Genomic DNA, 14,249 nt, shown 5'->3' on the forward strand with positions numbered 1-14,249 from the left:
CCAAATGAGATATTTTAGATGAATGTTTCCCCAGCCAAGAATCCACTACAATTAATGTTAGAAACCAGTCCTGGCAGTCTGATATACAGAAGGTAAAAAGGAAACAGAAAGAAGAGGTGTGAAACAGCCGTGCAATCCAGCCCCTCTATTGACAGGCTCTGTTTAGTTCTGATATATAACAAATTTTTCCATTCCAAAATACCACGGACATTTAATAATCTGGGTTATTCATTAGGCAGGCACATGCCACTCCAACAGGTATCTATTTATTCCTTCATTAGGTATTCATTGAAAGGCTTTTCATTATACTCTCAAAATAATCCATACTCTCCAGATATACAGTACAAGTTATGTATTTGTGGCTCGGCTTTGTTTCGGTTCTCTGGTGTAACAAATTAGATTTTCCTAATGTCAAATAATAAATCACTAGCATGTAAGTTAACTATTCAGGCATTTAACACAAAAAAAAAAAAAAAAAAAAAAAAAAAAAAGAGGATTTTTCTTCCAAAATACTTTCTGAGAAAAATCTTGCATTACACGTAGTGAGTTTGGCATGGGATCACTTTAACTTGGCTAGCTTTACAACCAAAAAAGCCACCATCCTCATCATCCACTGCAATTTTCAAACGTATTTCAGCTGTTAGAAAGCAGCTGGAGGACTTGAAATCAGACCACACACAAGAATACATGGTCATAGCTCTATCAGTACAGTATTGTACCTCTGAGGTTTTTTCCGCTCCATTTGGAAAATGTATTGGCTCTGTCTAAAATATGGGAAGCTCTCCCTACTTGTCACCCTAACTGCATGCTCAGGTATGCAACATCCTGCACTGTGCTCTGGCTCCTGCTGGAAGAAAATTCAGGCCATGCAGGTAGAAAGGGTCATAGTGCATTTGGAGACATGAAAAAGAGACTGCAGGGCATGCTGCAAACCACTTGGGTCTCATAGCTTGAATATAGCCCTGCAGCACAGGCCCTGAAGCTGATGTAGACTAATTGTGAATGAGGAGGATTTCCTTCATTAGCATTATTTGGTGTGATTCACGCTCCTCTGTGTTATGTGGTGGGAAAGAGGTTGAGCGATGGCATGTTCAGCGCTGTGAGGGCAGCTGCTCCTTGAGCCACACAGCTGCAAACAGAAGAGCACAGCACCGTCACCTTCTCCTTTCAGTGCCTACCTTGTCCTTTGATTCATACGACAGAATCTAGGAGACAGCTCAAAAAATGAGGGAGGTCACTGGTTTCCTGTGGCCCATCTGTTGCATGGTAATGACTTGCAACGAAATAAAGTTCAGTTCACCTGCACAGGCTTCTTCCTGCAACCTGTTGCATGTGCCTTGGGACAGCACAGTTCTAACCCATCCCATCACTTTCGTCCACTAATTCCCACTTCTGCTCTGTAAGGCTCTATGCATTTTTCCAGTGGAAATGCAGATCCTTATACTGTGAATTTAATTCAACTGATCATAGGTTTGCCTATATCAGAAAGAGTCTACACTGAGGGCCCAAAGTGATCTGCAGCATGTCACAAACACTGATCCAGGTCCTCAATCAAGTTGAAAGCCAGGCTGCTCACTGTTCCCTCCAGCATCCTAGTTTCCTTCCAAGGGAAACCCAGGCAAGCGAAGAAGGAGCCATGTGGACATGACAGTGTGTCATCTTAAGAGGATGCCTCAAGTACCAGAATGGAGCAGCACACTCAAGGACTTCTGTCCCCTTCACTGGGGAGGTGATGGAGTGTACATGCTGGAATGAGGCCAGTGGAAGGCAGTGCCCAGCCTGACAGCGCAAGCCCTGCAATTATCTTCTGCAGGCTCCTAGTTACATGCTGCAAATCCCAGGCTGAAAAACCATTGCTCAGGACGACACGCCAGCAAGGTTTTCTGCACTTTATTAACATTTAAGATTTAAATCATTCCTAAGAAGCATTTAATTTTTGTGCCTCATCTTCACTAAGGCTCTCAGCAGCAAACCCAGTCTAAAGGAGAGTTGGTGTGACATGTGGACACTCAGCCTCTCTCATGAAAAACATAAGAAAAGCTTGTATTTGCCACAGGGATAATCATCCTCACTGTGGATGCTGGGCATTTGAAAGGTAGACTGACAGAAGCTTCTTGTAACAGGTAATATTTCTCGACAGGGAAAGGACTGGCTACAATTGCTCTTTTCAGTTTTGCAAAATGTGCTACCCAGTTGGTCCAACTCTCTTCTGACCACAACTTTTAAAAAAGGACAAGTTTTCTTTAATAATCATACCTAATTTAAGCTTCTGCTCTGAAAATAAATCTTGAAATACATGACTCCAAAGACCCTGAACTGATTATAATTTTATTCCATGTATAAAAACTCTATGGTTAAGCAGAGAATGCACTTCAGGCACAATACAGCATTATGATTGCAAACCATATTTCTGTATTCCTCATTGCTCTTTTTTCTTTCTTATACTACATCTGAAAATATTTTGGTTGTTCAACACAGCAAAAGCTGTTTTCTAATGCAGCACTGAGCTGATTTATTAGCATTACACCAATAGCACGGTCCTTTCTAGTCTATGCAATGTTAACTATCTCTTGCTCTCTATATAGGTTTTCATTGCAGCACATTCATTTAATTGTTCCTGCCACTGAGAAAACAGGAAAAAAGGGGAAGTAGATACAAGACTAGAATCTCATTTAACCAAGTCAAATTATTTTGATACAAGTGGTGCTATTTCAGTTTATACCAAGGTAAGCTTGATAATAAAATAACAGGCCTTAGCACCTTTCAGCATTTTCTCAAGTGCAATCTTACACATTATGCAGCAAGAATTAAGTATGAAGAAATAATGAAACCTGGTTCAATCATTATGTTATGGCTAAGGTTCACAATGCTTCAGCTGTGCAAAGCGTGCTTCTTTAGGAACATGCTGTTCTCTCCACCCACTCAGCCCTCTCCGATTCAGAACCTTTTCCTGTGAACATTGTAACCTGAAAGACTTTGTTGTGGGATGCTTTTCAGTTTCAGCACTGAAAACTGATGGCCTTGATCTTTTGTCTGATAGTTTTTTATTAAGGGCAAAGACACAAACAACTTTTGAGAAACACAGCAATGCAATTCATGAAAGTCAAATTTCACTATCCTCTAGTTTGTTTTATATTTACGGCACAAAGAAGAAACAATAATTAATACTTCAGCCATGAACTCTCTTCCCTCTTTCAGAAGACAACAACACACAATAAATAAACCTCCTGTAGTAGCTGCTAAGTATTTGAAGAGACATTATTTCATTTTAAAAAGGCTTTTATTTCATTATTTTTTGGGTTTGCTTGTTTTTGTTTTATCTTCCATGCTATCTATGTTCTACAATGAGACATCCATTTTGCAGGGTGCCAGAGACACTTGCCACACTGCCAGATGTTCCACTCACTAGAAAAGTGGGACCAGGAAGCTCTAAAGGATTTCCCTTCAGGCAGAATAGAACTGCAGACCCGCTAAACCAGAATAATTCAGCTGTCACTGTGTGGGCCCTGATTTCACCATGGGATGTTCCACTTCACCCCAAACCATTGAGTAAGGCTGTTATTGAGCTATCATGAAATAAATCTACATGTGCAGTACTTACACCATCACACCAACTTTTTTCCTTCTTATGAGTGCAAGCTTATTTCACTTTGAAGTGCACTCTAGTGTCTACATAAATAGTCGAGCAGCTAGCATGCTATAAATTTGTACAAGTGTGCTAACATAATCTTCATTTACTTTGCAAGAATTTCCCTGTAAGGACAAGTATTGAGATTAGAAAACACCAAGATTTTCCTTCCTCTCCTGTCTTAGCATCCCCAAGGGCTTAAAATTAATAACCTTAAGTAGTTCATTAAGAAGTCTTTACTCCAGTTAAAAATGGGTATCATTCCTACCTTTCAGGAGATTTTCCAGAGCAACTGTAAGTGTAGGTATATGCTTAGAAAAAAGTATCACCTGTCTCTAAATATGAGTTATTCTGTCTTTACAATTTAAAATGGGGCATTCCCAATGTACTGAGTTCTATGTGTGCTAGCACCAGTTTTCTCCTCGGTTACCAATAAAATTTTTCAAAAGGCAAGAGAAACTATCAACAAGCTACACAGAGTGTTTGATCCATCCTGTTCTGCTAAAGGTTTTGACCTTTCTGGGGAAGGCCTAAATGGACTCTCCTGATTTCTGAAGATTGTCAAATTGTAAAGGTGGCAGATGAGAAGTCCCATTGGAAGCAACAGACATTTATTGAAACAGTTTTATTGATTTTTATGCCTTTTTTAAAAAAAAAATAACCCAATTCTCCAATGTGGTTGGAATGTGCAGTCTTACATTCTCTTGACTACATACAAGAAGAGTAAGGAAGTTCCACTACAAAACAGCCCCCCAAATTAAGAAAGATTTATTTAATATAATAATGTAATTTTCACATGAAAAGCAGTTGCTGGCCAATCTTCAGCCAGAAAATATAGAAAGCAGAAGAAATTCCTTCTTTCTCAGACTTAGGAATGAGGAAACTTTGCTAGGCAATAGAAAAATCACTGAGGTTTCTATCATCTGCCTGTACGCCCATAAACTTCTGTTATGTTGTCTAGATCTTTTTTCAGTGTCATTGGAAGAAAGGGAGAGGAATGCAAAGAATGAAAAATTAAGTTTTTTCAGATTTGAGTGGTTACATTCATGTAGATTCAACTCATGTTTTGTCAAAAGTTCCATACAATGGGTGGCTAAATCTAGAAAAACAGAGATCACACCCTATAGGCAAGAGAGCGATTAATTAAGCATTTGGAAAAACACCCGGACAAATGCCAGGCCACCAGCATCTGGTTGTAGCTAAATCATATAACGACTTTCAGAAGCACAGTCTGCTTTTGGGCACCTACTGTCTCTGGGATTAGCAGACAGACTTGGGGCATGGCCAGTTCTCAGAATTATTAGAAGCTGGCCACTGGCCTGAAGGGAACAGCTACGGTATGGCAACATAATTTTACATATAGGGAAATAATTCCTTTTTTTTTTTTTTTTTCTTTTTTTTTTTCCCCCTAACATTCTTTTGGGTTAGGAGAAGTAATGATTGGAAGAATAATTCTGGGATTTAACCAGAGTATAGCATCACTGGGTATTCCATAAATGCCTAGGACATTTATGAATGGGACAACCATTCTTCCACTTGGAGTGGTCCATGACATACCCTGCTCCTGAATTAACACTCTGTGAATCAAGAAGAACCTTTGAAGGAGACAACAGAACAGACAGAAGAATGCAGGTCACACAGACGTGAGGTGGGAATTCTCTTCACCTGCGTTTAGAATTCTAAGCCACAGAGAAACAGGCACGTATTACGCAACAACTGTAGATGTCTAAAACAGGTCTGATGAATTACATCCCACAAATGCTTAATTTTCTCCAGTAACTGTAAAGCTACTAGATGACTGTCTTACATACAAGTATCTAAAATCAGGTAACAAGAATCCCATTCCTATCAACATAGTCCCCACTGGGCCCAAATGGGCAGTGCAAATTCCCATAGTTTGACCCCAATCAGCACACAACCATCACCAAATATTATAGGTGACCTCACCAATAATGAATATTTGATAGAGTTTGTATCATGGAACTGTGGCTCACACTTTCCCTCACAGCCTTCACAAGTGTTCCTGGATTCCTCTTTGGTGCTAAGTTCTTGCACAGCAGTACCTATGAGTAACAACACTCTGTACTACCTCCAGCTAGCCAAGAGATTCTGTTCCACACTGGTGCAATTTATTGGCCTCTATTATGCATGTTTCTGTCACCTATTGTCTAGACTAAAACAATGCAGTACTCCTGGGCGTAGCGCCATCAGCCTCATAAGAAACTTACAGCTAATAGAGAATTCTGGAGGAAAATATTTTCTCCAGCAAATTTGTGAAGACTTCCCCTTGTTCCCTATACTACCTAAAATAAGAGTATTACGTCTTGTTCAGAGTTTCAGTTTCTATTTTAGAAGCATTTAATCACTTCAACCCTGCATAAGGTCCATATAAGCCTCTGAGATGAAAACTATGATTAACATGTCCATGTCTGATGCAAAACAGAACTCTCCCTTGTAATCATAAAGCTCACCTTTCACATGGTTTTATGGGACAAATTTCCAAAAAAAATAGGGGCACTCCCACCCCTCATGAAAACAAACCCAAATATGCCAAACCTAATACAGTGTAGCACATGCCTTTTCAGTGGCCCTCAAACCCAAACAAATTGTGCACTGCACACACAGAGAGAGGAAGAAGGGGAAAGACCAAGCTACACATAAGGGAAGTCACACACATTGCTTAGTGCACTAATAGAAGGAACTCATGTATGATGATGACAAATGCAGTGTTAACAATCCTTGTAGAACAGAAAAGAGTGTGATAACTTGTCATTAACTGTGAACAAATTTTAGGAAGAAAAGCTTACAACGCAGCATAGATAAAATTTAGGAAGACTATGCAAAATCTGTTGATTGAGTAATTAACAGAAACGCGGTGGTTCCAGATTATGCAGAAAAAAATGCCTCAACAGAAAATTAAAGTTCCAAAGTGTCGTGATTTATCCCCAGCTGGCAACTAAGCCCCATCCAGCCACTCACTCACTCCCCTCCAGTGGGATGCGGAGAGAAACGGAAAAGTAAAAGTGACAAAACTCGTGGGTTGGGACAAAGGCAGCTTAACAGATAAAGCAAAACCTATGCACGCGAGCAAAGTGAAACAAGGAACTCATTCACCACTTCCCACTGGCAGGCAAGTGTTCAGCCATCTCCAGGAAAGCCGGGCTTCATCATCTGTAACAGCGACTTGGGAAGACAAAATGCCATAACTCCAAAAACTCCAAACGTCCCCCCCTTCCTTCTTCCTTCCCCAGCTTTACATGCTGAGCATGACCCCATAGGGTACGGGATACCCCTTGGGTCAGTTGGGGCCAGCTGTCCCAGCTGTGTCCCCTCCCGACTTCTTGTGCCCCCCAGCCTGCTCGCTGGTGGGGTGGGGCGAGGAGCAGAAAAGGCACTGACCCCGTGTGAGTGCTGCTCAGCAGTAACTAAAACATCCCTGTGTTACCAACACTGTTTCCAGCACAAATCCAAAACGTGGCCCATACTAGCTACTATGAAGAAAATTAACCTAAGCAGCACACAAAGCTAGGAAATTTCAGACCTCAATCTGCACCTGTAGGCATAACTCTCCTGCTTTGCATGAGCGTGGCTGAGCCCCAACATACATGGCCTCTAGATGACTTCAGAGGAAAATCTGACAGAACTCCATTAGCATGGGGGAAAAAAGTGTGTTACATCTTAGCCTTATTCTTGGATATGGCTGAATGGAGCTGTTCTGACTGAATTTTTTCCCCAAGAATTCATGCCTGAGGCAAACATATGGCATGAAAAACTTGAAAAAAACAGTTTTGTAAACCCATTCAAAACTGAAAACAGCATCTTACCATGGGAAGGGTCAAGAAACTAGAGTAACAGGCACTGCTACCCAGCCACAGCAGAATAACAAACTTAGACCAAACTGCTCAGAACAAGGACACCTCCATTCTGAGCTATCTGCTTTTACAGTAGAAAACAGACCTTCACCAGGAAGTGTGCCTGGATGACCAAGTCACTCCTGGACAAACTCAGACACAAAAAAGAAGATAAAGAGGGTGGAAGCAAGGACAGGGAGCCTGGGAGGAATACAGAGAAACTGTCTGAGCAGCCAGGGATCAGGTTAGGAAAGCTAAAGCCCTGACAGAATTACATCGCGCCAGCAACAAGAAAAGCTTCTATAGGTATGTCAGTGATAAAATGCAGACTAGGGAAAATGCGGCTCCTCTCCTGAAGGAAACAGGAGAGCTGGTTACCTTGGACATGGAGAAGGCCAAGATACTCTGTGACTTCATTGTCTCAGTCTTCACCGGGAAGTGCTCCAGCCATACTGCCCAAATCACAGAACACAAAAGGCAGAGACTGGGGAGAATGAGGAACTGCCTGCTGTAGGAGAAGATCAGGTTTCAGACCATCTGAGGAACCTGAAGGTGCACAAGTCCATGGAACCTGATGAGATGCATCCATGGGTTCTGAGAGAACTGGCCGATGAAGTGGCTGAGCCACTATCCATCACATCTGAGAAGTCAGGGCAGGCCTGTGAAGATCCCACTGACAGGGAAAGGGGACCAGTGATGAGTGGCATTCCTCAGGGGCAGGTACTGGGACCAGTGCTGTTTAACATCTTTGTTGGTGATGTGGATGGTGGGATTGAGTGCACCTTCAGCAAGTTTGCCTACGACACTTCTGGGCAGTGAATGGATTGACAGCAGTCTTGAGAAGGACTTGCGGGTGCTGGTTGACAAGAACTGCAACATGACCTGGCGATGTGTGTATCCTGGACTGCATAAAAAGAAGTATGACCAGCAGGTCGAGGGAGGTGATTCTGCCCCTCTACTCCACTCTTGTGAGAACCCACCTGGAGCACTGCATCCAGCTGTGGGGTCCTCAGCACAAGACGGACATGGACCTGTGGGAACAAGTCCAGAGGAGGGCCAGGAAGGTGATCAGAGGGCTGGAGCACTTCTCTTATGAAGACAGGCTGAGAGAGTTGGGACAGTTTATCCTGGAGAAGAGAAGTCTCTGGGAAGACCTTATAGCAGCCTTCCAGTACCTAAAGGGAGGCTACAGGAAAGCTGGAGAGGGACTTTTTACAAGGGCATGTAAGGATAGAAGGGGTAATATCTTTAAACTGAAAGAGGGTAGATTCAGATTAGTTATAAGGAAGAAATTCTTCACTGTGAGAGTAGCAAGGCACGTTGCCCAGAGAAGCTGCAGATGCCCCATGCCTAGCTTCCAGGCCAGGCTTGTTCAAAGTCAGGCTGGATGGATGGGGCTTTGAGAAAGCTGGTCTAGTGGAAGGTGTTGCTGCCCATGGCAGCGGGACTGGAACCAGATGGTCTTTAAGGTCTCTTCCAACTCAAAATATTCTATGATTCTGTGATTGAGACCTGTTGTCTTCAGCTTTTGAATCTTAACCCATGTACAAAAATTCTGAATTCATTTCTTCATCTGAAGTGCTACTCAGAGTTTGATTCCAAAAACCAAACCAGTATGACTGAAAAATTGCTTAGATAAGGGAAGACACAGATCAGAAAAGGCAGATGCATTTTACTTGGTTTTCTTGCATATATGGCAGCATCAGATTGCTTGTCAAGTGAAAGATTTTAGAATGTTCTAATTCATTAAATCTTCAGAAAAACCTGAGGTGCAGAGCAGGATGGCATCAGTTATAACATATGTCCCAGAACCTCAGAGGGGAACTCGGATAGTCTGGTGTAAGACATAGAAAAGCAGCTGTCAAATCTTTTGCATGTAGAGCACACAGCAATGAAATGTTGATGCATTCCCTAAAACCAGAAAGAGCTGACAGACATTTTACCATAGCTAATCAAGAAAGTTTCAGCAGCAGAAAAGATAAGAGATGGTTAGAAAATCAGACTGGAGAAAAGAGCTAACAAAAGACTTGAGTGAAGAATAGTTTTTACTGTGTTATTAATCCTGATTTTAGGGAAAAAACCCCAATAAAAATTATCACCATTTATATACAGAATGACAGAGAAAGACCAAAATTCTGTAGAGGAGAAAAAAAAAAAAAAAAGAGTAAAATATTGTGTATAAATTCCATGTTAATTTAAAATTGTATTTGTCAGAAATTTCATACTGACTGGAGTTGCAAGAAAGCCCAAACATAGCCATATGTGAAAAGAATGACAGAAAAAAATCAGTTTAAGTACTTATTTGACATTTCCGTTTGTAGTGAAATTCACTCTGCTTTCATTAACATTTATATTGTAACCTGAAATCCTAAGAGGAAAGCATGCACAAACTTAGATTTCTGTTAAATACATTACATTTGAAGAAAAAAGATCTGAAACTCAATACTCAAATTCAGGAGTCTGAGTTCAGTCTACATATCAGCTGATGATACCAAGCTCATAAAAACACCCTTTCTGCACTGTTTTAGGTGGCAGTATCGTCATCATTCCTGCAAGGAAAAGTGTACACTCTGAAACTAGTATAAAAAAGCAAACGATCAATGGCAATGAGAAAACAAGAATGAAGAATCAGAGTGTCACAAGCAGAATTAGGTGTCCAGAAAGATGCTCCTAATTCTCTCTTCCTTACCTACAGTACAGAGGTAGGAAGTCATAACTTCTCTCTGTTTAAGTTCTTTCTGTAACACTGGGATCATAACACTACCCAAACAGCAAGTTTCTTGAAAAAGAGTGCCTTAAATGTAAGGTCTCAGTACTATTATAAAGTAGAAGAAAAACCCCTGATCCTTGCAAAATCCAAAACTTAGTATCTTTTTTCAGTTTGGAATCTTATGAACTCTCTAAAGCATGTTTTAGATTTTCCAGTCTATTTTGATTATTCTCTTATTCTGTATCTTATTTGTAAGCTGAACTTCTGTAATGGTCTTTGAGAAAACTTACTGATCTTTATATGTTATGTAGATTAAGAAAATAATTTATTTACAAATAGGAATGCATTATTGTAGCTATCAATATTTCCCTGCATACAGAGTATGATTTGAAGAGTTAAGATATGCTAGGCCAAAAATTATAACAATAAAATGTTACAGGAAAATAACACAAATTACAAAGAAGTCACAAAACAGGAATTCACTTACTAATTTTAAAACGGTGATGACACAGGGATGACAACCCTCACATTCCCTTTTTAGTGACTTTTTAGTGTTTCAAGAACATAGTACTTGGAGACATTATTTCAACTACAATGTTCATAGAACAGTGAGCATACCTTAACACAGACCTGTCACACAGGATCACTGAAAAGAATCTGACAAAGGTAACATAAAACAAGCTATTACACCATATTATGTTTCCTGTTAATATGAAACCCAGTAACTTTGTTTATATTTATTTCTCAGCAGAAAAGGATAATCTCATTCCAGGTATTAAATCAGATACTAATCTGGCTGTATGCTTAAAATTGGTATTCCACATAGCATACTTCAAACACCCTAAACAATAGTGATACCAGCAGCACTATTCAATTTGCTTACATCAGCCACATGCTCAAGTGTTTGTGTTATCAGGAGCTAAAGCCAGAAGCTTTAACTGCCTTAATATACTGTAGATGTTACAGAAGACTTGGGTAAAATTGGCATTGCTAGCTGAACACAGCCATCAAATTATACTAATCTGAAAACAGCTATTACAGACTTTGCTGAGTGGATACATGTAAATTTTTTTTAATTTTAATTTTAATTTTTTTTAAGATGACAGTAGTTTTTATATCTAGTTCAGAATGCTCAAAGTACAACTGTTAGATAGAAAACAAGATCATGAGCTCACCGTTATCATCATGGGAATACTCTATTCCAGAAACAGTGCATCTTCGGAAAACCATCTTGTTTTCAGTAAGTGTCCCAGTCTTGTCTGAAAAGATAAACTGCACCTGACCTAAGTCTTCTGTGATATTTAAAGCTCGGCACTGCAGCTGAGAGTCTGTTTCTTCATCATATAAATCTTTATCTTGATGAATAAAGTATACTTGGCAGATTTTAACTATTTCAATGGATACATACAAAGAAATAGGAATCATAACCTAGAATACACAAAAAGGAAGAGAATTAGGACAAAACAGAAGGAAGGATACAATGAATTAGTAAAATCTAGTTAGATTGGTACTAGACTAGAACATAAAGAGGCTATGTACTTTAAACATCTACTGTAAAGTTATTATGTTTGAAAGGTATTTACTGTGTTAGATGAGGAAAACCTACGGTGAATTGCCAAGCTGAAATGCATTACTCTGTCTAGAAGGGTCATTATCAAAACTTGGACAGAAGCAAATCTTTTTCAGGCTAATGAGGTGAGCTTGAAACTAGCTGGGAAAGGTAAAGAAAAAAAGCCCCGACCAAACCCAGACAGTACACTAGAATCCTGTAAATGTGAAAGAATGGGATAAATTTATTCTGCATAAACAATAGACTGTTCACAAATTCACCTTGCAGGACGGTGGGAAACAAAATAAGGAGTGTTAACCTCTTCACAGGAACAATCTTTTTGGCCTTAACTTTTGCACTGCAGATTATCTGAACGAAGAACACATTTTATAATTGCTGAAGAAAGAGATGTGAGAAGGAGTTTCTCCAGAAAAGATTTTCAACTGTTTCTTGAGGATTGTTGAAACTCCATGAAATACCTAATTTGTACCTGAGATTTTCTCTGCAGATGTTTTTCAGGACAGAAATTCCTGACAGCACACATTATTTAGCTTGCTGAATTAGATATGAAGGATAAATTATAGCATGTATATAAGTGGCAAATGTGGTTATTTAAACAAAAACTACAGTTAAAGGTTGGCGTTTGAAGAATTTGGTGGTGAAATTTTTTAATCAATATCATAATTTAATACTTTATGGAGTAAAAAGTTATTTAACATCCTTTTTCATTTCTTTTCATAAAGGAGTTGCTGCCTCCAGTAATGCAGCCTCCTCTAGTGTCCCACTGGGCGTACTTCCACATGTCCCAGTGACATGAGTCTGTTACTTCTCTTAGCTTACTGCCACCTTTGCCATTCAGTACATTTCTCCTCAGGACCAAAAGATTTTTAATGGAGTTTGTTATCTAGCTGAGATATGGAGTTGTTAAGAGCAGTATCTTTTGAAACAGGTGAAAAGAGTATACAACTTATGTTCATACCAGGACACTGTACCCAAAGTGGCACCTGCAGTCTTTGAGGTGTTGTTCCACAGTGGACGGATATGAAACATAAAACTTGTTTTCTCCCAGCAAGGCCCATTGCATCCTATCTTTTCCTACTTGTTTGAAGTAAAATAAACTAAACTAAAATACTTGAGTCTCTTGGGGAATGTTCTCAGATGATTACCTTCCCTAACACCAAGGGAGCTCTGACAGCTTACTGTGTGCATCGGTTTATTTTTCAGAGAAGCTACCACCTTTTTACCACTGGGTAGGCCACTTCTTTTATTTAATTTAGCTTCCTGTTTATATATTATCACATTTCTTATAGTTAAAATTTGATTTTAAAGTGACTGAATGTACTTCTTTTTAGTGCATTATTAGTTTCCTACATGCTTTATTGCTGGAAGGGGTACTACACATACTGTAAATTTATAGCTTTATTACAGCAAACTGTGAACAGAGGTGACAGTATGTACAACTTGATTACCTGGAAAACTATGATCACTGTCAGAAATAAATATACTGAAGCTAAAACAGGAGATAAATATTTGCCATCAGGTCCTGGAACATCAAAAACTGGTTTCTTCTTCTCACCATATTGCCATACCCATAGGCCATGACCTGCAGAAGAGTTGAAACAGAGAAAAAAGCAAATTAACTGCAAGGAAAAATGCTTATGGTATGGATTTGTTCTTAGAGTTGAATTATGTGGGAAAGTGGTATTTGTCTTCAACTGTTCTGCACGACTTTTGAAGAAGGCCCCAAACCCATGGGGGTTTTTTCTGCCTTGAGATTTGGGGCTTAAGAAAGGGATTTGTCTGGCCTTAAGGACAGTATGCAAGAGTAATTTCACATAATAATAAAGTGATCTGGCTAGTCTAGATTAGCAGTTTAGGGTCTTTCTGTAATCAGCAGAGAAAATGAGTCTTCAGAAAGTGATTTATTTCAGCGATATTCAATGTGTTATAATGAAGCAACTCCATTGACTGCACTAGGTATATCACTAGCCAGCTATCACTAAACTAATTTCAGCTGGATAAAGTCAGAAGAGACTAATCTTACTGTGTGAATCTTACCCACCATGTTTACAGAACTAAAGAAAAAACAGTATCAGCAGAGTCAATAGCACGTAAGCCAAGGAACTAAGTACAGAAGGAACTCTAAGCCGGCCTTGCTCAAAACGTTTTTTATTGAATTTGCTGGTAGCTAAATAAAGATAAAGTTAATATTATTATTATTTTGGGAAGATGACAGTCTTGTTAAAGAGACAGAAAGATGCCTTTTTAGTTACAGTGCTAGGATTTGCAGTCCTGAAAGACCTAAAATAGTATGCCTGATGCTTTTAAGGTTATAAACAAGTAAGGATTCCTGACTCGTAAGAACCGTTCAAACTGTCTTCACCATGTCAGGAATCAGAAAAAAAGGGCACAACTATACTTTAAAAGCAATCTTTTTCAGCCACATTTGACAAGGTCATTTACATCTTGATACAGAAACCCAACACTGAACTCTCAAAAAAGCCCCAACCA

At 39.5% G+C, this 14,249-nt stretch overlaps 1 protein-coding gene across 1 annotated transcript in view; it reads right to left on the reverse strand.

The window, feature by feature from the left end:
- ATP10A (ATPase phospholipid transporting 10A (putative)) overlaps positions 1-14,249 on the reverse strand; it is a 118,485-nt gene that overhangs the window by 30,355 nt on the left and 73,881 nt on the right. Inside the window, exons 6-7 of the mRNA XM_056328434.1 lie at positions 13,208-13,341; positions 11,365-11,617 (exon numbers count right to left, since the gene is read on the reverse strand). Coding sequence (XP_056184409.1) covers positions 11,365-11,617; positions 13,208-13,341 — 387 coding nt within the window. The remainder of the gene's footprint in view (positions 1-11,364; positions 11,618-13,207; positions 13,342-14,249) is intronic.

The sequence above is a fragment of the Falco biarmicus genome, chromosome 2 (assembly GCF_023638135.1).
Source record: "Falco biarmicus isolate bFalBia1 chromosome 2, bFalBia1.pri, whole genome shotgun sequence".
Taxonomy (NCBI): domain Eukaryota; kingdom Metazoa; phylum Chordata; class Aves; order Falconiformes; family Falconidae; genus Falco; species Falco biarmicus.